This window comes from Rhipicephalus sanguineus, chromosome 5 (genome assembly GCF_013339695.2).
Source record: "Rhipicephalus sanguineus isolate Rsan-2018 chromosome 5, BIME_Rsan_1.4, whole genome shotgun sequence".
Lineage (NCBI taxonomy): Eukaryota > Metazoa > Arthropoda > Arachnida > Ixodida > Ixodidae > Rhipicephalus > Rhipicephalus sanguineus.
This window is the reverse complement of record NC_051180.1, coordinates 109656960-109684549: the sequence shown is the minus strand read 5'-3', so window position 1 is coordinate 109684549 and position 27590 is coordinate 109656960. Positions and strand designations below refer to the sequence as shown.

Sequence of the window (27590 nt, the reverse complement as noted above, 5' to 3'; positions counted from 1 at the left end):
CACCAGCGGTTCCAACGGCCGCCGCTACGCGGCTTTCAGTGGCGCCCCTATAGGCACTGCGCATCGCGGATAGGGCAGCTCCGAGACCGACATGACACCTGCTCTCGCGTTGGACCGCAGACGCTATAGTTTTATCGAGGAAAAACGCATGCTACGGCGCGCTTGCGCATAATCACAGTTCGCAGGTGCTATGCTGCAGGGTGGAATAACGCTGGATTATAAGTTACTGAGTATTGCAGAGTCATTCAATGCTTCTTATGGTCACGAAACTGCCGCCTCAATTTCATATGGAGCCAGCGGCCGCCGCCAGAGGCGCAGCTTTGCTTGAGAGGCGATGCGAACGCTGCTATCGCTGGGGTTTTGTGTGGAACAGCCTGGGTGTTATAGCTTTCTAAACTTCCGCAACGGTCGCTTTGGTTTCACGCTTTTACTTTTAGCACTCAGCATGCATAAATACGTTCCTGAACGCGTTTTCTGTTTTAAAATGAGCAGCCGGGAGGAAAAAAAACCAGCACAAAACATGCAGCTCGCGGTGTTATCAGCAAAAAAACATGGATGATCTCTCTGTCATAGGAATCGGTATAACACGAAAGTGAAGCGTGTCTTCACAGACGTAGTTGAGCGTTTGTTGCGCATTCTTTCGCCCCAAGGGCGAAGGAATGAATGCTACAGCAACAAATTGTAATGCCACGCGAAGAACGGCAAGCAGCTCGAAACTTGCAACGCGCTGCTCAAGCAAAAAGGACGCACGGAACAAACATACATACACAGGATGAGAGCGGACTAACTGTCACATTTGTAACTTATTTCTGCGTGAGCACCGCGCTCCTTTCGCAAAAGCGGCCGCTGCAGTGAGCCAAGTGACTTTCGTGCTCTCAGCGCGAGACGTACAAACCACCGCGATCACGAGATAAGCGCACGCACAAGCGACCACGCCCTGTAGACGCGGGCGCTCGTCGCAACGGCGACGACCTTTCAGGCGCGCTCTTCGAGCCCTTCGCGCCACCTCGCTAGTGATAACGAAAACACACTGTAACACCGATCTGTGAGTACCGCCACCGGCAAATGGTGGCGGTACTGATTGCGAAGAACGTGCCGTCCGTGGCCGAATCGTTTCGCGCTGCGGAGCGAGGGGTCGTAAGTTCGATTCCTGGTGACGGAACCTTTTCTTCTGGTTTTCTTTGCCCAATGTTAGTCTATATTTTACAACGTCATATTCGTGACGGAAATGCGTCAGTGGAGCCGTGGTGGACCCCGGCATAAAACACTTTCGTGTTAAAAAAATTCGAGGATTAACGACAGAATACCAAGATATAATTCCGAACGCTGTAGCAGGGGCCTTCTAAATGATTTTTCCCACCTAGGGTCCTTTTAGATGTACTTAATTCTCAGCGCACTGGTGTTGTTGCATGTCGCCCTCATCGAATGCGGCCGCTGCGGCCTCGCAAGCTCCTTTTGTCTCAGCACTATACTACGATAGCTACAACTTTTTAACATTTCCGTCAAGTTAAACACCGTGCATTCGCAGCAAAGTGCCAGCGGTGCCAGTTGTAAACAAAGGCAAAAATACGAGCTGTTACACGCCCATTTGTGTGGTTACGGTGCGGTCTAAACAGGACGTCGGCAATGCTCGGAGCTCTTCACAGGGCGACTAAAGTGGGCGTTTGCATGGTGGTCTCATTGTCGATGAGCGAGATCGAGGTTTGCGCTTCGTGAGATACGAAGGAAGTCCTTCAAAAATCCTTTGAACGGCGTCAGCCTTCAGCGTTGGTTTGTCGCGTTTCAGGGACACGGAGTCGCCGTTGATGTTAAAGTCATGCGCAGTGACAATGTCCGAGGCATCGAAATGGTTTTCACACACACGTGTATACATAGACTCTAAGTTAAAATCGCCACTTTCCTGCCGTGGTATGCCCCGCTTCCATATCTTGCGCTGCCGCTTATCTAATGGTAAAGAAAACAACGGCACCATTTTGGTTCCCTTGTAGCCCGAACGGCACCCCGGCACGCAACATCTGTTAGGCATCCTAGTCCTGAGACAACGTTTCCGCTAACTTAAACATACCATATCCAGGAGCTTGTCTCGCACTGCGCGAGTATTTCAATACGCGGACGGCGCAGACGATCGCCTCTGTGGCGCAGCGGCGGCGTGTTGCGGCATTTTCGAGCAGCGTATGAAGCTCGCCCATAACGTGACGGTGCGGTTTCGTGACCATAAAGAGAATTGAATGACTCTGGCCGTAGTAAGGATGAAAAATTCGTGAACACGGGTTGTCGCTGGAGCCAGCGACACCCGGTGGCGACACCCCAGCGATTGTGGACAAGGCCCCCGTACGGGAGCCGAAACGTTTTTTTATTTTAAAGTTCTTCTATTTGGCCGGCGTCTTCCTTTTACCTTTGATCATGTTTAGACTACATAGTTACTCACTCAGCAATCGCTCGTTAAGATGAGTGTCATACAGCGAAAGACAAGCTGCGTCGCCATTTTCAGTTACACCAGTGTTCACTATGCATACATACGTTAAATCCAAGGGTCTACATTCACACCCTTCTGCGATTGTCGTGTATAACCATATTATTCAGGGCCTCATGCTTACAAACCAACAACAAACGCCGTTAAGTAGGCGGCTGAACGGCTGTTTTATGTCGTACAACCCATGCTTATCATCTAAATTTGCTGCGTGCTGGCAACCCTAGAACATGAAGTGAGAGCTTACGCAAAAGAGCGTCTGCGTCTAAAAACGACAACAGCAAGAAGCTTTTGTCTCAGTAAATAAGTAATGAATTTCCTTGTTTTCGCCTAGGAGTTGTCGTTACACCGACACCCAGTAAGTAAACGGAAGTGGCGCCAATATTTCGTCCGTCTCCGAAGTGCTCTTTCAGAAGCCATGGATGTGGCTATTTCGCGCAAAGAAATCACAAGGGAAGGGTTAAGCCCTTCCCTTGTGATTTCTTTGCGCGAAATAGCCACATCCGTGGCTTCTGAAAGAACATGAACCGACTAGCCCAACAACGTGTGCTTCTGCCTCCGAAGTGTTTCCATTCAGCTCCGTGTCGTTGCTTCAGTTTGTCTCTTGCATCGTTTCTTCTCTTGTCCGCGACAGAACACGCAGCGAGCGATATTGATCCACGCTGCAACACCCGACTAAGAGCTTATTCTTTCTTTCTTCTTTTTTTCTTTTTTCTTTCTTTTTTTTCTGTGGCACCAGAAGGTGTGCGTGTCATTCAGTTCTACGCTACCCGCAGAGCACGGGCGACGAAAAAAAAAACTGAATTATAAAAAAGAATAAAATTAAACGTACCTTTAGTGATATAACCGCGAGAAAGGAAAGAAAAATTCGAGATCTCTCGCACCAGAGACGCATTGGAGTCAGTGGCCTGAGCTGCAGTGATTAACGACTCCGAGCACGCCAAGGAGCAATTTGCGATCTGACTAGCGAGCGACCGCGCTCTCTGAAGCGCCGGCCACATACAGGAGTACCTTTCGTTGTCTTTTGGGGTCCTTTTGAGACCCTTTTTTGTTTGTTTGTTTGTTTGTTTGTTCGTTTTCGCGCAGCGCAGTTTAGTCTAATTACGCGCCGAGGTATACCCAAAACGCTTGCTGAAACGATCGGTTTTGTGAAGACGACACGCCGAGCGAGTCGGTGGCAAATGATATATTGGCGTGGTTCTCGCGATGCCTTCACCACCGCATAAGTCGCACCGCACGCTTATTAGGAACGTGAGCCGCAGGCGCGCGGAATTGGTGTCCATAGGCGCGAGGTGAAGTGCCGGGCGCGCGCGCTAAACGTTGATTTATGTCGACGTTTTTTATTGATTTTGTTTTTACCTTGTTAATAACGGCGGCGGTTTCGGCTTGTTACCGCCCGACCGTCAAGGTGTCATCTAAACTATACCTAATTATACTGAAATTAGAATTATCGCTCGCCCTACTTAACCAGCTATTAATGACAACTTGATATTTATTTGCCGCGCGTTTGAAACAGGATACCCAAGTGCCACCTGTAACAAGGTTACAGCTACGATGCTCTTCATGCAATTAATTATTGCGCGAGTGTATGCTAAACAAAATCTCCATGTTGGATTTCGGGGAATGGATGAAATAAGCTTCTATTGCCGGAACAGTGTGTCCGAGTGTCCAAGTTCGGGATAACCCATATAGGTGGGTGGGTCCCTCATTCCCAGGAAACCCTTTCGCAGCAGCAACAACAACGACAACAAATGTTACAGCAGAACAAGCTAGACTCGGAGGTTTTACGCGCCAAAGTCACAATCTGATTACGATGCCCGGCGTCGGGAGGAACTTCGAATTAATTTTGACCGCTTGAGCTTCATTAACATATACCCAAGTCTGTGTACTTGACCGTTTTTTCATTTAGCCTCCGCTCTCCCCCTCCATTTTCGAAATGCAGCCGCCATGGGAGGGACCGTACGTGAGACTGCCGGGATCAGCAGTTCGATGCCATAGACGACGGGCTACAACGAAGGGTAAGCAGAATGGGAAGAATGAATGAATGAATGTGACCTTTATTGAAATAAAAAGACGACTCTTGGTCGCTGTTGGGGATAAGGTGGGAAAGGGGTAAGGGGATTAAACGGTGATGAGCATCTTCACGTCACGCCTTCGCTCGAGTCGGTCGACCTCTCCTACAGCACTCGAAACAGGCCACTTTGACTGCCGTATATTGCGAGAGCTTTTTGGGCTTCATGGTCAGACTTTATTAAGTTACGTAGACAGCTCTACGTAATTTAATAGGAAGAATAAAGAGGTTATTTCCGTTTCGTTCTAAATGCTGCCCTACTTTGCAGTTGCGTTAAAACAAAACACGTTTAGATAACAAAATGAGGCTTAAACGACACGGACGAAGATAGAAGTGACACACGCACAGACGCCAACTTTCAACAATGTTTATTTTGAAACAGGGAACCACATATATATCGTTTTTTAACAATCGTCACTCCCGCAGCATTAAAAAACTCAACTATTTTTTGCAGATAGGCTTCATAGAAACCACCTGTATTCTCTTTAGTATAAAAGACGAAGTTCTTCGATTGTATAAAGTTCTGGTAAAAAACCGCAGTACTCCGCGCGTGTATTGACAACGACATTGCTAGAGAACGGTGCTCTAGTGGTTATGGCGCTCGACTGCTGGCCCGATGGTCGCGGGATCGAATCCCGGCCGCGGCGGCTGCATTTTCGATGGAGGCAAAAATGTGTGAGGCCCATGTACTTAGATTTAGGTGCACGTTAAAGAACCCCAGGTGGTCAAAATTTCCGGAGCCCTCCACTACGGCGTCTCTCATAATCATATCGTGGTTTTGGGACGTTAAACCCCAGGTATTATTAATACATTGCTAGAGGATGTGTCTATTCATTAGTTGTAAAGAATGTGGATGACGAACTTATTTCCTGGAATTTATGGGAAATATCGCAACATTCCGATTGAGCAGATAATCGGAACTGGTTCGCAAATTTGCGCTAATATTTCGCGCGGGGGAATAATTTGTTACATTAAGTCACTGACGCTTGACAGAAGGCCTTCTCAGTGACAATCGCTGTAAAATTAATTTAAAAATAAATTTAGCTATTTTTCCATAGTATATCTAGGCTGCCGAGTGTTGCGACCGCGCGATGCAGCCGCAAGGGCCCCGCATATTTCCATGCTGTCTAGTTGGTTTTCTTTCAACGTGGCCGACGCCACTACATACTCCATGCTGGGAAATCTTGAGCTTCTTTCATGCACTGCATCGCCTGTACAGCATCGTCGTATGCTCACACTGAAACTACATTGTTGCTCTCGCCCGTATCAGCCATGCACTTGCTGAAAGGAAGAAAAAAAATTATTGGAATTACAGGAAGCAAACCAATATGACACATACAGCCTTAAAAAAGCTAAAAGGCCCCTAAACCACTTTGAGTTCAATGACGAGAGAGTGGTTTCTTTCTCGCCTTCATTACCCTTCCTCCTCGCCACTTATTTCTCCATAAAACACGCGGACAATGTCAGCACTAAGGGTTGAGTCTATCAGGACTACGCGCTTTTCGGCTACACGCTGTTATCTCCGCTTGCACAGTCGAAAACGCACAAAGCCAAATGAAATCACTTGATTGCACACGATATTCGTGCGAGACAGGGCAGAGCGGAAGTACGATTGCATGGCACAGCTTGGTAGGAGACAATTCGCAACTGATATCTCTCGTACATGGACCAATCGATGGCTTGTTTCCTAATTACCTCACATGAACAGACTGCTGACGTCCCGAATTCTCACTCACTCACTCACTCACTCACTCACTCACTCACTCACTCACTCACTCACTCACTCACTCACTCACTCACTCACTCACTCACTCACTCACTCACTCACTCACTCACTCACTCACTCACTCACTCATCACTCACTCACTCACTCACTCACTCACTCACTCACTCACTCACTCACTCACTAACCCCCCACTCACTCACTCACTCACTCACTCACTCACTCACTTCACTCACTCACTCACTCACTCACTCACTCACTCACTCACTCACTCACTCACTCACTCACTCACTCACTCACTCACTCACTCACTCACTCAGAGATCTATTGTGCAATCAACCTTCGAATTGGTTATCTCAGAGCTGTACTATCGACACGCGCGTCGGCAAAGTGTCTGCCGAATCTCAAAGCAAATTCTGTAGCAAGATCAGCACATTTTAGAGTAAATATCGCTGCCCCGCCACGGTGGTCTAGTGGTTATGGCACTCGACTGCGAACGGAAGGTCGCGGGATCGAATCCCGGCCGCGGCGGCTGCATTTTCGATGGAGGCGAAAATGTTTGAGGCCCGTGTGCTTAGATTTAGGTGCACGTTAAAGAACCCCAGGTGGTCAAAATTTCCGGAGCCCTCCACTACGGCGTCTCTCATAATCATATCGTGGTTTTGGGACGTTAAATCCCAGATATTATTATTAGAGTAAATATCGCTAACCACAGGAAAAAACAAGAAAACATAAGCATGCACTGCTTTTCGTTTCACCTTGTCTCACCATTTAGCGTTGTTTACTGCAAAATATTTATCATATAGGTGACCCGGTCACGATAGTAATGATAGGCGCTTTGCGATATTCTCTCTTTTTTTTCCCCTTAATTCTTGTGTTCATTCTCGATACGCATGCTCAGCATAAAAAATACATTTCGTAAGTGTTAGTCCATACAATTGCTAGTAAACGATTGTGCAATGTGCGAGGTCTAATTACGCATTTAAGGCAAGATTTAACTTTTTTTTGCTCATCTCAGGCCGAAAATCAATGAATTTAGAGCAATACTGCTGTCACGCAATACCTGACTAAACTGACGCACAAAGACGCAGGAAAATTGCGTTCAGTCCTTTTTCTGTTGTGGCAGTTGGTACAGACAAAAAAGAACCACTTAAATGAGTGAAAAATGTTCAAGCTTTTTTGTAACTCCAAATCTCACATATCCGTTATCCCCTGTAATAAGAAAGTTCAATGAGTAACTTGAAATGTACGATGTTAACATTTGTAAAGAGAGAAAAAGACTAAATTAAAATTTCGCTGTCGACATCCTTTGTTTCAGTTCTACGCTGAAGACTTCTGAACTGCAAGGAAGAGCTTTCGTTTTTACAAAGATGGGATGAAAATGCTCATCTGTTACTAACCAACATCTTAAGTTTGTAATACCAGCATAATTTATTCGTATAAAAAAGAGCATTCATGCGCGTTGTATTCTCCTTCATTAAGAATGTAACCGAAACATGAATATGGCACAAGAAGCTGCCGCTTGAATGTGCTTGGTACCAGAATTCGCCAAAAAATGATGGTTTCATCTCTGCTGAATTGATGGTGGACTGCTATGGCTGTGCAGCCGCCGTAGTCCTCCATAAAGAAAATAATAAGATTTCAGTATAGAAGGGTGTAGTGCAGGGAGATGAGATATCTCCAATGTTATTTACTGCAGTGTTTGCAGGACGTTTCGAGAGCGCTGGATTACCCGCCAAGGTGGTCTAGTGGTTATGGTGCTCGACTGCAGACCCGCAGGTCGCGGGATCGAATTCCGGCCGCGGCGGCCGCATTTTCGATTAAAGCGAAAATGCTTGAGGCCCGTGTACTTAGATTTAGGTGCAGTTTAAAGAACCCCAGATGGTCAAAATTTCCGAAGCCCTCCACGACGGCGTCTCCCATAATCAAACGTGGTTTTGGGTCATTAAACCCCAACAATTATTAATGAGAGCACTGGATTGGAATGAGTTATGGATAAGAATTAATGGAGAACACCTTAGTAACCTGCGATTGGCTGATGACATTGCCTTGCTGAGTGACAACTCAGAGGGCCAACTGCAAAGCATGATTACTGATTTGGACAGGGAAAGGAGAATGGTAGGTCTGAACATAAATATGCTTAAAACTAAGGTAATGTTGAGTAGTCTCGGCAGAGAACAACGCTTTGCGACAGGTAGCTAGGCACTGGAAGGGGTAAGGGAATATGTCTACTGAGGACAGGTAGTGACTGCGGATTTCTAAACATAAAAAAAGAAAAGGACTGATTGTGACTTTTGACATAACTCTCTATCTGTCTTTCCCACTTTCCATCAAATCCTAGAGCAAAATTTAGGCTTAAGACAACGTCTACATTGATATACAGGCTTCGCTGCTTCCAACTCCATGCGACATCCGACGTGCCTGTTTTCCAGGTGAGACACAGATGACAACCAGAGTGAAAGAGAAAAGATCACGTTTGGGCTGGTTCCTTCGCGCATGCTGTTTGTACGACGGCTTTCTAATAAATAAATAAATAAATAAATAAATAAATAAATAAATAAATAAATTAATAAATAAATAAATAAATAAATAAATAAATAAATAAATAAATAAGCAGCCTCCAATGTCATGTATGCGGACGCGAAGCGCCATTCAAACACTTACAGCGTTCTCGTCAGGAAATAAGATTAAAAAAAAAAGAAATAAAGCGTGCTGCCGCCTTAATTGCGAAGTCGCTACCACGTCCGCATCACTCCGCTAGCAGGGTTCCAGTTAGAATGAACGCACTATACAGAGGCAGCAATACTTCGCAGCAGCAGTCAGCGCGCATCTCGAAAGCGCGTAAAAACACACAGAATAGCGTCACCAGCAAAGACGCGCACCGTACCCTCCCCCTACTCTTCCTCCTCCCTCGTCTGTCATTCTCTTTAGTTTCTCTTCGCGTCCGGGGAGAAGCGGTACCGAGTTGTTTCTGTATGCATGCAGGTATAAGGGTAACACAGCGGAGTCAAACGAGCAGGTGCAATCTTCCCGGCTGCCGTGGAAGACACCTTTTCGTATCTTGTTCTTTTGTGTCTCCCGCTCCCGAAAGCACGAATCGCACTCTTCGTTGGTAGCGCCGGTTATCTTTTTTCTTTCTTGCCTCGTCGACGGCTCCCTGCCTTCCTTTCGGGTCTTTATTGAGTGCTTGGGCGTATACAGTTATAGAAGACCACAAGCCCATCGAGCGGCGCCAGTGCTTGCTCACTCGCCATGCACACGCGCACGCACACACACACAGGTCAGCAGCCACATGGAGTGCGATAAGAACGTCCCGTTACAACATCTGCGTAGCACAGAAATTGGGTTCCTCCTGGGCATGGGCGCTGCAAAAGTGCAATTGCGGGTAAAAAGAAGTCTGATTCCTTACGCGTATTTCAGGTCACAGAAAGAAAGAAAGAAAGAAAGAAAGAAAGAAAGAAAGAAAGAAAGAAAGAAAGAAAGAAAGAAAGAAAGAAAGAAAGAAAGAAAGAAAGAAAGAAAGAAAGAAAGAAAGAAAGAAAGAAAGAAAGAAAGAAAGAAAGAAAGAAAGAAAGAAAAAGAAAGAAAGAAGTGCATTCAGGCTCCTCGAAACTAGCGTTTAATAAAGCAAAATGAATGTCGAGCCATATGCGTTCGCCGCGGCAACATTTAGGTGCCGTTAAGGTAGTCAATTAGCGCGTGTAGAGCGTTTACGAGGAGGACTGAAGGCGAAGCAATTAAATTTCACCGGCTGGTATATGGAGGCCGACACCCCGCGGGTTTTCTTTCAGAGGAAAATTAACGATGCCGGAAGAGGCCGGTCTTCCCAGTTAGCAGGTTTTGGTATAGCTTGGTTTACGGTCAACGGGTATTAAAAAGGAGAAGGGAACAGAAGCTTTAAATCATTAGAGGGTATAAAACATACGTGCGAATAAGAATGAGAACTTATAACCAGGATAGCATGAAGAGCTTCAACATAAATATACTGTCAGGGTTTTCTATGAAGTAATTCAGAGCCCTATTTATGGAGTTCAATGTCCCGACACCTGATCGATTAAGTGCTGTCTAAAAAATGGTAGAGAAAGCGCTGGAATACATCAAATCATTGCGTTTGTCAATGGAAATTCGTCGGATCCGCGTAGTTCGTCGACTAAAAATGTAATCCCGCATGTATTTAAAAGTCGTAGCCAAACCCATATCCATACGCAGCAATAACGCAATTTGGGCTACTTGGTATCGATTCATCTTGAAAGTCGCAAAATTCACCTTAAATTTTGCGCCTGCCCTTCTTTACTTTCAAGAAACCATATCCATACCATTGGTCATCCATGCTTCAGTCTAACACCTGTTACGCTCTATGAGGCTGAAATGAGATTGTTAAATATTTGAGGGTGGCGACATGTCTACATTGCCTGCTTGGCCCCGATGTCTCGTTTTCGTGCATCTGCGCGTGCACGTGTTTGTGTATATACAGGAAACCTTCCTTTTGAATAACCAGTTGTGAGTGTAGGGCCTGTCTTTCTTTCCTTTGTTTCTTCTGTTTCGTTTCTTTTACGAACTTTGCGTTACTACGATATGCTCAGTAAAAACCAACTCGCCCAAGAAGTTATCCCAATGTAATTAAAAAGTTACGTGCACTTTTGAGTTTAACGTGACAAAACTATGAGGGAATCGTGGTTTTGTCACGTGACTCCGGATTAAGTTTGACCACCTGGGTTTCCTTCAAGCTCACATTAAGTTAAGTACACGGGTGTTTTTTTTTTTTGGCATTTGCCCACATCGAAATGCGGCGGTCGTGGCAGGGAATCAAACCATCGTCCTGGAGCTCAGCAGTGCGGCACCTTAGTCGCTAAGCTGCCATGACAGATGTTCCCGCATCTGGTGGTTAGTTTCCCTTCCTCTAGACATGTAATTAGTAGACGTTTATAATGAATGACTTGACGCCATCTTGGCTTAAGTGTTTGTTCCCCGTTTCTGAAAAGCGATGTACTGCGGCACAGTTAATAATTTCTGGGGTTTTACGGGCCAAAACCACGATACGATTATGAGACAGGCCGCAGTGGAAGGCTCCCAAAATTTCGGCTACCTGGGGTTTTTTAACCTGCAGTTCAATCTAGGAACACGAGCCTCTAGCATTTCGCCTCCATCGAAATGCGACCACTGCGGGCGGAGATCGAGCCGGCGTCTTTGGGGTCAGCAGCCGAGCACCATAACCACTGTACCACCGTGGCGGCCAAGTACTGAGGCGTGTAACCTTGGTTTGGTAGCTCCCAAACACAGGCCGCATACTTTGCCCAGGGCGCGTATGTATGTTTCCGTGTATGAGCGCGCGTCTACGTGTGTGTTCGCACGCAGGTGCACAGACATACGCGCACACAGGCATTCACCATGTTTTCTTGCCATGTTAAACCATCAGGCGTCCCTATGGAGGTAAATAATTACGTGATTATTCCGCGTATGGCCCGGAGGTTTAAACAGAGTAAAATAAAAGAAATAAACCTAGTGGTGGTAAATAAGTGTAGTGGAAGACAGTTGCACTCGCAGGGATAATGGACAGACACTTGAGCAAAAGCTGTCGTGATACACTCTAGCAAATAGCTTTCTTTAATCGCGTGACTTGAAGCAGGATGCTGCAGCGACAGCGCTGACCGATGTTCCCCTGTTTGGTGAATAAGCTAAAAAAAAAACTCATAGAGTCGTTTATGCATTCGCCAAAACGACTGGAAGGCGAAAGACCTCTTTTTCTTCCTTGCTTCACATTCAATATTTTGATCCTCCTCCGCCCCCTTCCGAGAGCTTTCTGCATCCAAGGTGGTTTTGCACTGCCTCCGTATTCGGCCCACTTTTCACTTGACGTCATAGTGGCGTCGTAATGAAGTCACACATTTTCGGTGACTTGTGACGTCGTGATGACGTCATATGGTGACGTCATCGCACGCTGATGATTTTTTGCATCACTCGGGTTGACGCCACCGACGTGGGACGCCGACGCCGCCGATGGTCAATTTTCGCGTTTGATGAGGCATCTAAGGCTTTCGCCTTAAAAATATTGATTTGTGCCTCGGATTGTATTAAGGAGCGTGCGAGCGGGTATTTAGCAGTAACTGCATGAGCGCTGGCAAATTGGCTTTCAAGTGCTCATATTTGCAGCGATATGTGTTTCTGTTCCAGGCAATACGTTTCTTCAGAGAGCAATAATTTCTACGCGAACCTGTTAGCGACAGTAACAGTACATTACATGACGCAGGTTCAGAACGTAATTGTCGAAGGGTAAGGAAAGCGGACGGGTGCAAAGGAAAATGAGCACCAACTGGCTTGATTTTTCTACAGTTTCAACGTCCCATAATGCAAGTACAATCAAGAAAATCATTGATAAAATATTAATCGTTGTTACCACTGACCTATAGCCATCTGTCTTTGCCATTCGTGTTTCTTTGTTAAAAAAAAAACATAAGCGTTGACGTCTGGTTTTTCGCATTAAACTTGAACTGCTGAACTGCCCAAGCACATTTATACCTTCAGTGACTCCGGCCACAGGAGTACCTGGTCGATCAATTTATGCAATACTTCCCATGATGTATCGGAAATACGTAGGGGTTACTGTATACGCTACTTTAGGTAGCACAGTTGCGCGTCTGTCTTCCGAACGCCGCTAACAGCCATGCATTGCGCAGAAGCTGACGCTCGGGCCAAGTTTTATATTTCTCGTCGCCGCCACTGCAGCGAACTGGATTGACACTGGACATCGACAGTTAAGTCAATCACCGCTATTCGACCCGCCAAACATGACGATCGGCGACACGGTACGCATGTCGCCTGCAAAAACGGAGTTCAGCTTCGCCGCATAGCTGTGGTTGCGAGCCAGACCTACGCGCAACTCTACAACCTGGTTAAGGTGTCACGACAGATATGATACAGCTTACCACGTTCAAGCGGAGGCTGCACAGCGTTGAAAAGTCGCGAAATATAGTCATACAGGGTACAATCAAGAATTGAACAAAAATTTTAACATTTATCAACAGCCGCACTCACGTCAAAATTCTTTATCACACCTTACGACTGCTCGAAGCAAAAAGCAGATGGTGTTGGGAAACGTGTCTGCTTTGTGAATTTCCGATGGCTCAAACTTGCCGCCGCCGGTTAGAAGCACGCACGTGCCGCCATCTCTTGCGGAAAGTAAAAGGTAGGACTTGGCGGTTGAGCATTTCTGAAACGTTCGAGAGCGCTGCAGTCTGCGCGCGGCTGTACGCACGGCCTCCGAGGCCTCACCGGTGCACGTTTTACTCTCGGAGGCCGGGCGCCCGTCTCTACTTTCTAAAAGATCTCGCTGTGTGACGCCACAGAGAATGCTTGAGATTCGGCGCGCTAATGCACTCCATGGAAAGCAGTAAAGGCGGCAAGATTTTGTTATGGGGTGGGGGCAGTGGCATAGGCAATAATTTGTTTCGGCGTGTAGGGAGAGGGCGTTCGTCCTTGATTTGAACTGGGCTCTGGGCAGGAAAGTGGGGTCGAGTGTCATTTTCTGTTCCATGGCAGAAATAAATTTCGAGGGGCGGGGGGGATGCCACCCCTCGGCTACGCCACTAGGGGGGCGGGTGAATCAACGACAAGTGAGTGCATTGGCGCGGAGGGGAGGGGGGGCAGAAATTTGGGGGCGAGACGCCCCCCTCCCCCCTCCTAGTGGCCCTTCCGGGCGCTTCCCGTAACGGAAAGGTTAATTGAGCGACCGCAAGTGATACGCTGCGCTGTGTGTTGTGAAATGCGTGCACTGATGGCTTTCTCTCTCTCTCTCTTTCTGTGTGCGCGCGCGCGCGCGTGTTTGTGTGTGTGCGTGCGTGCCTGCGTGCGTGTGTCTTTTATCCCGTTATTCCCCTCCCCGTACTGGTAGGTAGCGAAGTGGACATAGTCAAGTTAATTTCCTTGCCTTTCTTGTATTCCTTATCTCTCTCTAACCAGTTAGCGCAGACGTTAATGTGTTCTATCATTGGAAGGAAGTTGTGAGAAGATTGAAGAGTTCTCAGATTGTACCACGGAGAAAGCTAATGGGAGGCTGACGTCTACTGCAGCTTGCTCTAGCTTGCTAATTGGAATGGATGCTTTCCTCCTCCTTCATTTACACTGTCCTTATCACGTCGTGCGCAGCCAACGCCGCCTACGGGAAAGGCAGGTCTGATTACTTAAACTGACTTAATGAAAACGTCACCCGGCTCGCTCTTCGGATAATCGTTCTCCAGATATGCTCGCTATAGACACGTGACGAAACTTCAAACAGCTGTTCTTTTCCTCGTACATGATTTAGTTTATTCTCAACCAACTTTGCGATGTCTAAAACTTGCGTTGCCTGTTCGTGTGATATATTTCGCGACAACTTATTTTTACGAGAGTTCTGATTGCGCTTCAGTGGCCTGCGCGCATCAGCCACACAGTAAGGACCTACTTTTCGCGACCCTCACCGCGGTGGAAACGTCAGTCAACTTGGGACAACAATTGAACAGCGACGACCTTGAGAACAAAATGACAGCGTTGTTGGGGCTCGAGCTGCACTTTGCGAGGCTGTTATAAGTTGATAAGGTACTAGGATCTCCCAGCGGTGGTCACGTTTGTTGGAGCATGCGATGTTCTGACTCTTCATAATACAACCATGAGAAGTATCCTTACGTGCTTCCCTCTGATAATGCTGTTCATGCCGGAAGAAACGTGAGTGTCTTGCTTGTTGTTCAATGTTCATCGTACGAACTCGTTTTAGAGCATTAGGCGCAACGTCCGCAGCGGTCTAGCAGTGGTTATGGTGCTGACCTGCTGACCCGAAGGTCGCGGGTTCGATCCCAGCCGCGGCGGTCGCATTTGGTTAGAGGCGGAATGCTAGAGGCCCGTGTATTGGCGATGTCAGTGCATGTTAAAGAACACCAGATGGTCTAAATTTCCGGAGTCCTTCACTACGGCGTCTTTCATAATATCGTGGTTTTGGGATGTAAAACCTCAGATATTATTATTCGGCACAACAGTATAAGCGCACGAAGAACAAGCTCTGCAGCGGTTTTGAGTGTCTAAGTGAGCTTAATGTGATGATAGCCTGTTTGATTCTATCAGTATTGTTAACTTTGCTGAAAGCTTTAGCCGCCTTAACAAAAGTGTGCGCCTTTATGGATTCCTAAGCGCTATTCATGGAAACATATCTAGCTTTATAAATAGCCAGTTAAATGTTCCGGCCAAATTTGTAGAAGGCCACCGCCTAAGTTGAAGTGAAGCTTCACTTTATCGAGCGGGTGGTGAACGGGTGGTTCACTTTATCCAACGCGCGTGTGTATACTTTTACTGTTGCGCTGAAGCTTCTTATATACTTTGTCATTGTATTACTCTTTGGACTAAACTGCCAAGATGTTTGCCTTTATCGACCTTTGTTCGCAGCGTGCGGGTGGGTAACGGCCGTTTCAGAATGCAGAAACGGCGATGCAGTCCCGCTAGGAATTGAGGTGTGGATATGGTTGTGACGCGCCGATCAGAAGATGCTAAAATTTAAGTTGCGCTTTTCCTGAAAGTAGCGACGGCCCTATTAATAAAAAAAAATTCAACGTAATAGAACATAACACGATATATACATGGCGATGCAAGGCAAAGGAACATGACATAAAATGCAAGTAAACATGACATTACCCCAACATTGACCTTCGCCAGTTGTTGTTTTGTTCAAACGCTGTCGGGAAAATTAGGTTAAAAATGCGGAAGTGGACAGACACGGCCTATGCTGTCGTGAGTATACGTTGGCACAGCAGTATTAAAATAATCAAGAAAGAAATTACGGAGACACTTCTGTCTCAAAATTTAACCCTGTTTCAATTCAAGAAAAGAAGAGGCGACATCAACGGTTGGTGATGATAAAAAAGAAACTGTCTTTGCTGAATGTAATTGTGTCGTTTCACTGGTTCACTGGGGCATCCTGGAATCTACGGCTTTGAGAAAGTAAGCGCACTGAGGCAAGATCAACTACTTTTTTAGGCAGTTAAGATGCAAGCAATAGCTTAATTTTGAGATGTACTCAAGTTACAAAGATTTGATTACTCCTGTATTTATTATTGCTAAGGTTCGTAAAAAAAAATGATTCTCACAATCTCAGTGACCAATGGGGCTTCTTTCTGATCGCCATGATTCACTGTCATCTTACAGGTCTCTTCCATTCGCTTTCTTCTGGGGGTTAAAAAAAGTCTGGTGTTTTTTAATATGAGAAGAATTTAGGGAATTGTTCCCAGCCAAGCATTATTGCTTTTGAAAAAAAAAAAAAAATACCTGTACTTGCTGCCTTGCCATTATTATTATAATAGGATAACTTATTAGACTTTCCTTTCTGTTCTTGTCCTATTCAGCTCAGTTGCAGTTCCGTACATACCGAGGCCGGGTTCAGTTTCTTACAACGCTTTGAACTTTCACCAGCTGCCAGACCTGGACGAATTGTTCGATGGATACGACAAGCGTGCTTGGCCCACATACGGCACAGGTGAAAGCAGAATATTCAATTCTGTTCTGCACAAAGCATGTAGTACGTTGAAGTGTGACGTCATCAACAAGGAACGTTAATCGTAAATAAGAGAAGAGAGAGAGAGAGAAATAATTGTTCATTCTGTCACAGTGTGAACTAAAGTATTTTACATATTTATCTTAGCATTGTACCCGCTGCATTTTGGTATCTTCATGGCGAGTTCCATCATACGAGTGTTATGCTGTTGCGATGGAAATCTGTGAATATTAAAGTTAACCTTTCTTAGAGAAGAGAGAGTGCTAAACAAAGAAATTGAAGGCTATCTGTTCGAAATGACGCGTGCGTCCGCAAATGGTTAAGCTAAATGTCATTGTTCGTGTAAGCGACGTTCCGGTGATGTCCATTGTCCATGATTAACGGCAACTCACATAAACGAATGTATCAAGATTAATACATTGCTGCTCATTAGGTGGTGAGGAACTGGTTACTGAAGAGAAAGAATGGCAATACATGAAGTAAATCTATTCTTAAATGTTCTAGAACTAACTATACTACACAAGGAACCTTGCAACGTACTGCTGCTGGTGTAAGTATTTACTGCCTACATTAGAACAGTAATGCGTGGCAGGCTGTGTAAAGATAGGCAATGCGGATCTCCGCCTCGCGGTCATCGAATATCGATATCGTAATACAGAATTCATAGTAGATTGTCATCAGATAGCACAAGTTTGATCATAAAAGTGCCCATTCAGTCGCCTCCGCTAATAATAGAAATTGCGTTGCTACCCCTTCGGGTACTCCTTTGTGAAAACAGTTCTTAAAAATACCAATAAGAGATTTTTAACACTATTGCTGTATTGCTAGTGCACAAAGACCGAGAAGTCATGTGGATTCTCGGTCTTTGTGCACCAAGTGGCTTTTTTTTTTCAGTGACCCTTATATGACGAAACTTTTTCGGATTGAAGTATTCTCAATAAAGGAATACCCTGTATCGTTTCTTATGCAGGAGAACCCACGAAAGTTGTAGTGGACATGCGTATCAATACGCTTGGCCCCATGAATGCGGAGGACATGGTGAGCCAGTAGCAGTTCAAGTAACTGAGCAAGTTCTGCACTTATCATTGCTAATCACGTAGCAGTTTCACCGCTTTTGATGCACACGGCCCGGCAAGCGTATGGAAGCCGCAAAAAAAATGTTTTACAATATTTCTCATATCGCTTTGTTGCATGCGAACCCGCCGCGGTGTTACCGTAGTTAAGGTGCTCGACTGCTCACCCCAAAGTCGCGGGATTTAATTCCAGCCGCGGCGGCCGCATTTCGATGGAGGCAAAAGGCTAGAGACCCGTCTACTTAGATTAAGGTGCACTTTAAAGGACACCAGGTGGTCGAAATTTCTGGAGCCTCCACTACGGTGTCTGTCATAATCATATCGTCGTTTTGGGACAAAAAACCCCAACAATTAATATTATTTATTGCATACCAACCCAGCATATTGTTTGCCGCAGCACGCGAACACTTTCTGCTCGTCACTTTAATGCCAGGTTTTATTGGTTTTAGGAGTTTAACCTAGCTAGTAGGCCAGTGCAATACAAGGTATTATACTTGGGTACTACATTTTCACTTTCCTGCATTGACACCCGTATTTCAGGATTATGAAATGGACATATTTTTCCGACAAGCCTGGCGGGACCCTAGAATATCACTGCGGCGCTTCGGCCACATGGATAACTTGACGGTGAACGGTGCTGCCTTGTTGGGGCGCATGTGGAAGCCTGACCTGTACTTCGTGAACGCCGAAGAGGTGCGCACTCACTCCGTCACCATGCCCAACCAGCTGCTCAGGCTGTCACCAGACGGGGACGTGCTCATCAGCATCAGGTGCGCAGTTTAACTCTCTGAAGCATGCTTACTCTAACATCATCAGCATCAGACGTGTATAGTGGGAGAAACGGAGCAGAAGATTACTATTAAAGACGACGCACGTATATTCACACGCTTGGCGTTACAATATCCCTCTAGAAGCTCGATAATGGGTAGTAAGAAGACACAGAGTTCACCCATCACACTAGTTGCGAAACTCAGTTCTGAAACATGGGCGAGCCAATGAAGAGATTTTTTATTAGGTGGTACCGGCGAGCTAGTTTTGCGAATGATCTTGAGAACAGCAGCCGAAAATCTTAGGAAAACACCGACAAACAATGATGTACATAACACATGCGCTGTGTTGTGTGTATCATTGTTTGTTTGTGTTTTCTTAAACTTTTTCGTTAATGTTCTCAAGGGGAGAGCTTCATAGGTTAGCGAACCGACGCGCCACCTGTGAGCAACGACAGAAAGCACACCGCACTGCCGTAGTTTTTGCAGTTATTGCGCGAGCTGCCGCTTCGAGGATTACGACAAGTACCTTCAGGAAAGCTCGAAGAGTTCTGTGGCCGCAATAGCGTCTGTGGGAAGTAAAGCGTGAACGTTAAACACTCAGCTCGCTTTATCAGGCTGATGGTTTTGTGCAGCACAAAGCAAAATCACACGCCATCTATTAGTTTGTTTTTCCGCCAGCAGCTTAGGCCACAGAAACGTATACATAAGCAAAAATCACTGCGTGGTCCAATACAACATCCACTTCGGTGTATGATCCTCCTCCTTCTGCCTTGTGGCCTGCTGACGGAATGTGTACAAAATTACAACACAGTGCTAGAATGCGCTTGTAAAGAGTAATAAATTACATCACATTTGATAAAAAAGCCCGTACACAAGCACTCCACAATTTCGGTTGTCTAAAGTGGTTTTATTTTAAGGAGTGCATATCTGGCGGTATCTATAATTTTTCTTTCATTTCGCATTTACCATGAAGACTTGCGCTAACCAGATTAACAGTTCGAAAGGCTGCGATAATAATATATTAGGGGCGAAGCTCCTTGGGGTGTGGGTCGTTCCCTCCTCTGTAGTAGTATGTATGTAGCCAGCTCTAGTTTATTGAATTGCTCACTAGATGGCGTGTCATGCATTTCTTAGAGTTGCTGTTTAAAGATGACAAATGGTGTTTGTATAATGCGAATGGCGCATGTCATTGGATGCCTGCGATCGTAAAAGGCGCTCGCTCTTGGCGAGCTTTCTCTTTCGCTCGGAGTCGCCGGATGGTGGCAGACAAGGCGCTCGCTCTTGGCGCGCTTTCTCTTTCGCTCGGAAGCGGACACTTTCCCTGCATTTCACCGATCACAAAGCGGTGATAATGAAGGGACCACGTAAACCAACAGTACAATAAAAGTTTGATGTTTAATATATACACGGTGTTTCACACTCTTTATATGATGTACTGGGCGAATTTCAAGGAAGAGCTTCACGGTTTACCGATGATTCCCTCCGGAGCTTCGCCCCACTCATCATCATTCACCCCGTGGATATGCTGTAATTTTTTAGTCAGTATGACGTATTCGTGACCACTTGATTTCTTCTCGGAGATCACTTTCTTTGTATTGTTACGTTGACCATTGTGCAAGGACAAGTGTATACGTCATCAAACCTTGGTACTAGGTCAAGGTTTGCTCTCGATTACAAAGGCCGCATCGTGCCTCCTGCAACTTTACACATGCATGTGGCAACACGCAACATTGCTTGCTACCGCATGCCGTAAAATTACTCCGAGCAATATAACTGAAAAATGGCAGCAGTACCCAGCGAAATAGAAATGTTCAAGCAAGTTAATTAAGTTCGTTGATTCATTCATCGCCTCCTGAGCGGCCATGAATCTCTGATGCTGCGCAGGTTGAGTTTGAGGCTTTCCTGTTTGATGTTCTTCTACTACTTTCCGTTCGACAAGCAGAGGTGCTTCGCCCAGCTTCGTCCATGTAAGTCACACAGTCTTTGTTTCATCTTTTTTTTTTTCATTTCCTTGAACGAGTCTCGAGAGGGGTGCAGTACGACGTTTCTGCGCTATTTTGTATTCTCTCTCGGAACCGCCAGCTTCATTTTTCTCTGCCAGATATCAACACACTCAGCCAAGTGGAGTTCGTTTGGCGAGAAGTCGACCCTGTACATTTGGATAGGCCGTTCCACATGCAGGATTTCAACCTCATAGACATGTCGTACGAGAACTACACCATTGACCTCGAAAAAGGTATGTGTCTTGGCACCGACTTGTTCTTCCTTTCCATTGCGTAGCGTTATTTTTTCCTACTTCAAATGCCGAGAGCGAGATAATCGAGTTCTATTCATCCTATCTCTTTGGAAGCGGCCGTCTTATCGAATACGTTTTTCAAGGCCTTTTTCCTTAATGCTAAAACTTTAGCGCAAAACGAGCACAGCGGACAAAGAAACGACGAAGACAAGCGCTAACTTCCAATTATCGTTTATTAAAGCAACACACACATATATACCTGTCACATGTGATTACACAGATATCAGTCAACGCAAAAGGGGACACTTGTCCGCTGTGCTCGTTTTGCGCTAAAGTTTTAGCATTATGGAATACCAACTAGCCCGCTCCCACACCTTGCTTCAGTATTTTTCCTTCACATTCCGTTACAAGAAGAGGAATTTAAGGCCTCGTTTTTCTTTCTCAAACACAACATAATGAGTATAGCTTGAAGCAGCGCGAAAAGAAAAAAACGAGGACGACGAAGGAATACACACAGCAGGAATAGCGCTTGTGTGGCGCTGGTGTGTTGTATGTGTTCCTTCGTTGTCCTCGTTTTTTTCGCGTTGCTTCAGGTTATTCGCAAGATGAACCGACTCGGCCAAACCTACAAGTTATTGTTGATGAGAACAACAATCAACCCTAGGAAAGTATATGGGATGTTATTTGTGATAATTTTGATATAAGTCTGACGAAATGAAAGCGAACCAAAAGACAACTTTCCGCCGGCAAGGACCGAACCTGCAACCTTTGAATAACGCGTCCGATGCTCTACCACTGAGCTACGGCGGCGGTCATCCTCCGCTTTATTGGATGTATCTGTACATTTAAACGTCATAGTTTTCTTGGGTTGATTGTCTGTTAGTTCTCATTACCATTCTGTTACAAGATAAGCCAAGTAATTTCTGAGCGATAAATTTAACTATATATATACCGTACTTACTTGCACACTAGTAGCACTGATTAGCACTGGTTTATGTTGGACAGCGTTAGCTAAGTTACGGCTAATGACGACTACGGTTTGCCTATAATGTTGGCTGAATGGTGCAAATGCTGGCTAAATATTAGCAAATGTCGGTTAGCCGAGCCACATCTTTGCTAACTAATGGCTGGTGAAGGCTAGTGAAGGCTAGTGCAGGCCAAATTACTGTAAACGTTGGTGAGCGTTGGCCATCGGCGGTGAGAACATCAACGTCGCCTTACAACAAAGCTTTATACCGCTACCCCGCAAAGGTTCCGTCTCCGTGAACAAAAAACAAAACGCCAGGCCCCTGCTAAACCACCAACAGACGCTCGCGCTCGCGTGCTTATCTGCTAGCAGATGTCCGCGCCCGTTGCGTTTTCACCTCGGACGCTGAGGAAGGGCATTCGGAGAGGCGGACAGACGAGCCGACGAACGAGTTCGCTGTAGTCTTGCGCACAATGGCAACGTCACAACTAAATCTCGACCTCAGAGTGGTTTAGGGGCCCTTTAACAATTGAAGGCAAACGGCGTATCTTTCTTTGCAATCAGGCACGCAGAACAGAGCTCAGTATTCGTTTCATTAAGGAAAACCACAAAACAAGCATCAAAATCACATGCTAGATGATAAGGCGCCTGTGAACAATGGGAACACCGTCCCACGCGTTCCCGGTCAAGATTAGGTTGCAGCTGCTTTGCACTTCACAGAAGGGCTTCGAATGACGCCAAACGGCCCTTCCTTCTCCCCACGTGTGTTTCCAGCTTTCATATATAAAAGGGAGACCCGTCTAGCAACTCATTCAGCTAATATAAGACTGCCATGGGTAGACCACGAAAATTAAAGACACAAGAAAAACACTACTATTACTCTAAGGTAAAAAAACATATTACCCCCACACCTCCCATCAGCATGTGTTGTGTTTGATACAGCTTCGCTGGACATTCACTTTCGCAGGGCGCAGCGGCCAAGTTTTTCATTCGATCACATGATTGAGTCGTCTACCCTACTTTCGATGCGCAATATGCATCGTTTCGCATCACCCTGTGAAAGAAGAGGAACCTTAACTTTGTCATACGGAATTTGTCCACTGAATCTGAGCCCCATGTATTTTGCATTCCTTCCCAGTAACAAATGCTATCAGGTGAGGTTGTAATCGCACATAAAAACAAAAATTTTGATCACCACCGCCACCAGATGAACTCAGCATAAGATTGCCTGTACAATACACTACGTGACTTCACGTCAGCTGCGCTCTTTCTTATGCGTACGACTTCAGCTTTAATCTCCGAACATTATAATCTGCGCACAACCCAAGTGCACGCAATGGCAGTACCAGAACCATAGTCTCTAAGGTACACAAAAATCTTGCTAGTCGTGTGGCTATATTGTAGTTTGTACCTTCGTGTATCCTTTCGACGTATGCGCAGCAGCATCAGTACAAAATTTTCTTTTTATATTTATGACATTCACCTTTGTAGCTTCAGTGTACATTAGTGACATATGTGCGAAGGGATTGCCACAACGACGAATATGACACATTTGTTTTTGAATGGGCATTGCTCTGAATATCGTACTGCGGGTACGGTGCGCAAACCGAACCTGCAACCTGCGACAAAGGCGTGCCCTGAGGGAATGTCGTGAACTTGTTGCTGGTCTAGACCATGTTCTTGAGTTCAAAGGCAACCTCTTCACCACCCTTAGTGGTCCTTGCGCGCAATGTTGATCTATTATTGAAGTAATATTCCGGGCCATGTTTTAACAGCGTTTTGGGGCACTTTAGGTGATTAAACTTTGCACGCCGCTTCTGATATCGCCAATATAAAATCACTAAAGGAATTTTCACTGTGAAGAGCCGGCTGCTAGCTTGTGAAGGCATAGGTCAATTTAGAGATGAAAACGCCTTTTTGCTCTGTCTTTTTTGTCTAGGGTCTTTTTCGTGCCTCCAGGTTACCTTCCTACTAGAAAGGCAGCAAGGTTTCCACATGATCCAGACGTACTTGCCCATTTACATACTGGTGTTTGTGTCTTGGCTTTCCGCGTGGATCAGGCCGGACTTCATTCCACCCAGGTTAGTGAGCCCACGAAAGAACAGCAGATACAACGATACAGTAGCCAATGCCACGACTGAAGTCCCGGAGGTCGAGACTAATTGAGCAAGTGGTCGATTAAGAAAAAAAAAAGTAACAAAAAATATTGATGATGCATTGGAAACGTAACTGATATCTCGTAAGACTGAAGAAATAACTCGTGCTTCCTAGCATTTGCTAAAAAAACCCTTTCATACATGTTGCGAGATGCCTGGTGTGCGAGATGCACGTAAGTTCTATAAAGGGCGCATTACGTGTGCGCGCTCTCGCCATATGTGTTCTTTCTGTTTTTCTTCCGTTTCTGCAGTATTAAAACGTTTTATTTTATTGAATATCTTAGAAAACATCAAGGAGTTATTTACATTATTGCCATCTAAAATGTTTTGCTTTTATATTCGTGATTTAGTATCGAGTGGAAAGCATGGTGAAGGAACACAGCCACTCGATAGACGCTTTTCACGGTACATAGCGGCACAGCTTGTTCCGTTTGTTGTCGAGGGACGTATAACCATGCAATAGGTTCTTTTTAATTGAACACATACATCTGAACGCATTCAGCTCGCATACAACACATAGGATGTAAGATAAACGCGCCGTATTAAGACAGCATCTAATACTTAGCAGCTGGCATAGATGATTTTTTCCCCAATAAAAATCGGTATAGACCTCCTTAGCTAATTTGCTGAGTCCCAAAAGTGTGTTTTTTGTAACTATACAGATGTCTTGTATTAAATGAACTTTCAAACCTTCAGACTTTGTCTACAGCGAATTTCAATTTTTAGCTAAGGTTGGATTGCTCCCGCACTTAGGGTAACGCACACATAAGCTTTCTGTGCTACAACACTTCGCGGCGCAGGAAAAACAGACACAAAGGAAACGACACCAGACATGCGCATGCAGAACAATCGTTCACAGGGTGCATCAACCGATGCACATCAAAAAGTGGCCGTTATGCCTTGTACTCACAAGCTGCCCCACAATATCAAGAAAATTGCTGGTCGCTGAAAAGTGAAAATTGTGTTCTTAGCACCACAGAAGCTCATTAAACTCTGCAATGAGAGGAACTCTCGTGTTCAACGAGGCTGCAAAAAGCAGCACAAAGGTTCATTTGTTGCCTGTGCTACTAATGTAGTTTACAGTATTCCGCTGTCTTGTGGTAGACAATGCATAGGGCAGAGAGGGCGATGTCTATAAATGAACGTTTGAAAGAGCATGCGCAAACTGTAAAGAAAACTGCACATGACGGCTGGTTGGGAATGCATTGCGGGCCTTGTGGCTGTGAACCTATTTTCGCACAGTGTACTGTCGTCAAAAGTAGTGATAGGCTCACTCGCGAGATTATAGAGGCAGAAAAAAAATCTTCATTGGGTTCAGCATGTTTCAGCACTCCCTCTGTACACCTTTCAGATAAACAGTTGTACTTTCTGAGAAAGTAGTGTGCGCATGCGCGACGATGTTTGAGCACGGCATATATACGCATGTGATCTTCAATGAACCTTTGTTGGTAGTTAGCGTTCGTGTGTTGTCTGGTGTCGTTTCCTTTGTGTCTGTTTTTCTTGCGCTGCGAAGTGTTTAAGATGATCAACCAACAGGCCCAATTCGCCACAATTCTTTCTATGCTAGTTCGCAGCAACCCACGCGCCAAGCTTGAGTACATGCAAACGCTGTTGCTTTTGCAGTAAAACGGCGCCAGCGAAAAAAAAAGGGACCAGATGAAGAGATCATCTGGTTCCTTGTTTTCTCTGGGGCTGCTTTACTGCAAGTATGAACCAACTGGCCTAAGAATTAACACGTCTTGACGCTGTTGTTCGCTTAATTTTTCAAATGTACACAGAGCCATCATCGGAGTGAACACGTTGCTGACGATGGCGAGCATCTACCTGTCCCTGAGCACACACCTGCCCAAGGTGGCTTACAACAAGGCCGTCGACGTTTGGCTTGTTGCGTGCATACTCCTCATTATCGGATCACTGATCGAGTTTGGCATCGCCAACTACCTCTTCCGAAGCAGACTCACTCGCGCCGAATTCTCACAAGCACTGAGTGTCTTCAAGGTGAGGGAAATGGCAACTAAATAATTGCATGCAGATTTTTTTTTTCAGGTTGTACGAATTGTGGCATGTGGGTATTCCATATTGCATTCCATTACATTTATATGTCCGAGGTGCTAATACCGACTAGCGTTGTTGGTTGGATGGATTGATGGGTGTGAGGAGCATGTCCTTAGAATCGGGGTGACGGCTAGCGCCGCCAAGCTCTTTATTAGTATCCTCTATGTACTGTAGTTCTACAAACAATTTTTCAGGTTTTACTTATGACCACCCTCCTTGCTCAAGTGAGATGCGGTGCAGTAAAGTACCCCTCTGAATTAATAGCAAATCTTTTTCGACGTAGTGAATATATAAACCATGATAGTCGCTGCCTGATTCAGGCGAGACTAGCGAGAGTTAATGAGCAGCTGATAACGTGCATTATTTACCCGGTTACTCAGATCTCCTGAGTTCTGGCTTTCAGATCGAAATGGGGCTCTGGTCAACGACCGCTCAACCTTAAACATAACGATTAGTACCTTAACATAATACGTAAGAGTGCGTGCTTCCCCGGTCTGCTTCAGGAACCACTGGGGAGGTTGGTGTGTGACGTAGCGCATAATGTGTAAAATGTAGCCGCTCGCACATCGCTGGAGCAAACTTCCCTGGCAGCGCTGCCGGATTATTGCACGCTATGTTCGAAACAGAGTATGTGCCAATTTATGCACATCGAACGGAATACCTGAGCTAAAGCTTCTCAGATGCCGCAGGTCTGAATAGTCAGGCGCTGGTTTGCCTTTTATGGGGCGTTTGTCTTCATCGTTCGTGCCCGTTTTGTTGAAATTCCAGAAGGACAAGTACCCAAAAGACCCGAGCGGCCTTCCTTTGAATCAGAAGAGAGCCCTCACCGTGGAACGTTACTCACGGGCGATGTTCCCGCTGTTGTTCCTAGCACTGAACATCGTCTACTGGTCTGTGTACCTCAGCAGACCTCTTGTGGATGCCGATAGGATGTGAGAAGAGAGGTCTTAAAGGGAGAATAAATAGAACATTTTAATTATTATATACTGAAAAAAGCGTTATTTAAAAGACACGTTACGACAAATTTTGCAGTAATAGGCTGATTGTCGAAGCTGAAAATCTAGATTAGCGTCTACTAATTGACGCTACAGCACTGGTAAGTCAATGTGAAATCGCTGCTTTGAACGTACACTTTTGCACTTGGATCGTTTCGGCTAAGTAAAGGTTGTTTAAGCATCGCAAGTTTGGTCTGGCTCATTTCGAAGAGTTTAACTGATAAGAGATGTATCGTTAAAAATAGCTCTTGCTTAAAAGATTAACGCCTGAGCAGACACCGTGAAATTTTGTGACATCATGGCCTTCTGCATGGTGCAGCATTTCAAGACGGCGTCAGCACCCGCCTTTCGTTTCTGCTTATGTTCAGGCTTATCAGGCTTCCTGTTACGGTGAGGGGTGTGTTTTAGGGTTCTAAGACGACATATTTTAACACTTCTGTATTTTTATCTTATTCTTCATTCACCATTGACGACAAGGAAACTTATGCCACCTGTATTAGCCCCGAGAAGTTGGGGTGGCGCCGCCTGGCGGGAGGCGTGGATGACGTCACGGCAAGGACTCTT

General features: G+C 45.6%; 1 protein-coding gene across 2 annotated transcripts in view; it reads left to right on the top strand.

The window, feature by feature from the left end:
• Positions 1 to 27004, top strand: part of LOC119394127 (glycine receptor subunit alpha-2-like) — a 304765-nt gene extending 277761 nt beyond the window's left edge. The window contains exons 1-9 of one of the 2 annotated variants that reach the window (XM_037661377.2): positions 14823 to 14961; positions 16626 to 16756; positions 17745 to 17812; positions 18388 to 18617; positions 20502 to 20584; positions 20719 to 20853; positions 23760 to 23901; positions 25755 to 25974; positions 26800 to 27004. In XM_037661377.2, the coding sequence (XP_037517305.1) occupies positions 14906 to 14961; positions 16626 to 16756; positions 17745 to 17812; positions 18388 to 18617; positions 20502 to 20584; positions 20719 to 20853; positions 23760 to 23901; positions 25755 to 25974; positions 26800 to 26967 (1233 nt within the window). In that variant the 5' untranslated portion in view covers positions 14823 to 14905 and the 3' untranslated portion in view covers positions 26968 to 27004. Of the gene's footprint in view, positions 1 to 14822; positions 14962 to 16625; positions 16757 to 17744; positions 17813 to 18387; positions 18618 to 20501; positions 20585 to 20718; positions 20854 to 23759; positions 23902 to 25754; positions 25975 to 26799 lie in introns of those variants that run through there. The other variant, XM_037661378.2, reaches the window with a different exon arrangement.
• Positions 27005 to 27590: the final 586 nt, after the last annotated feature.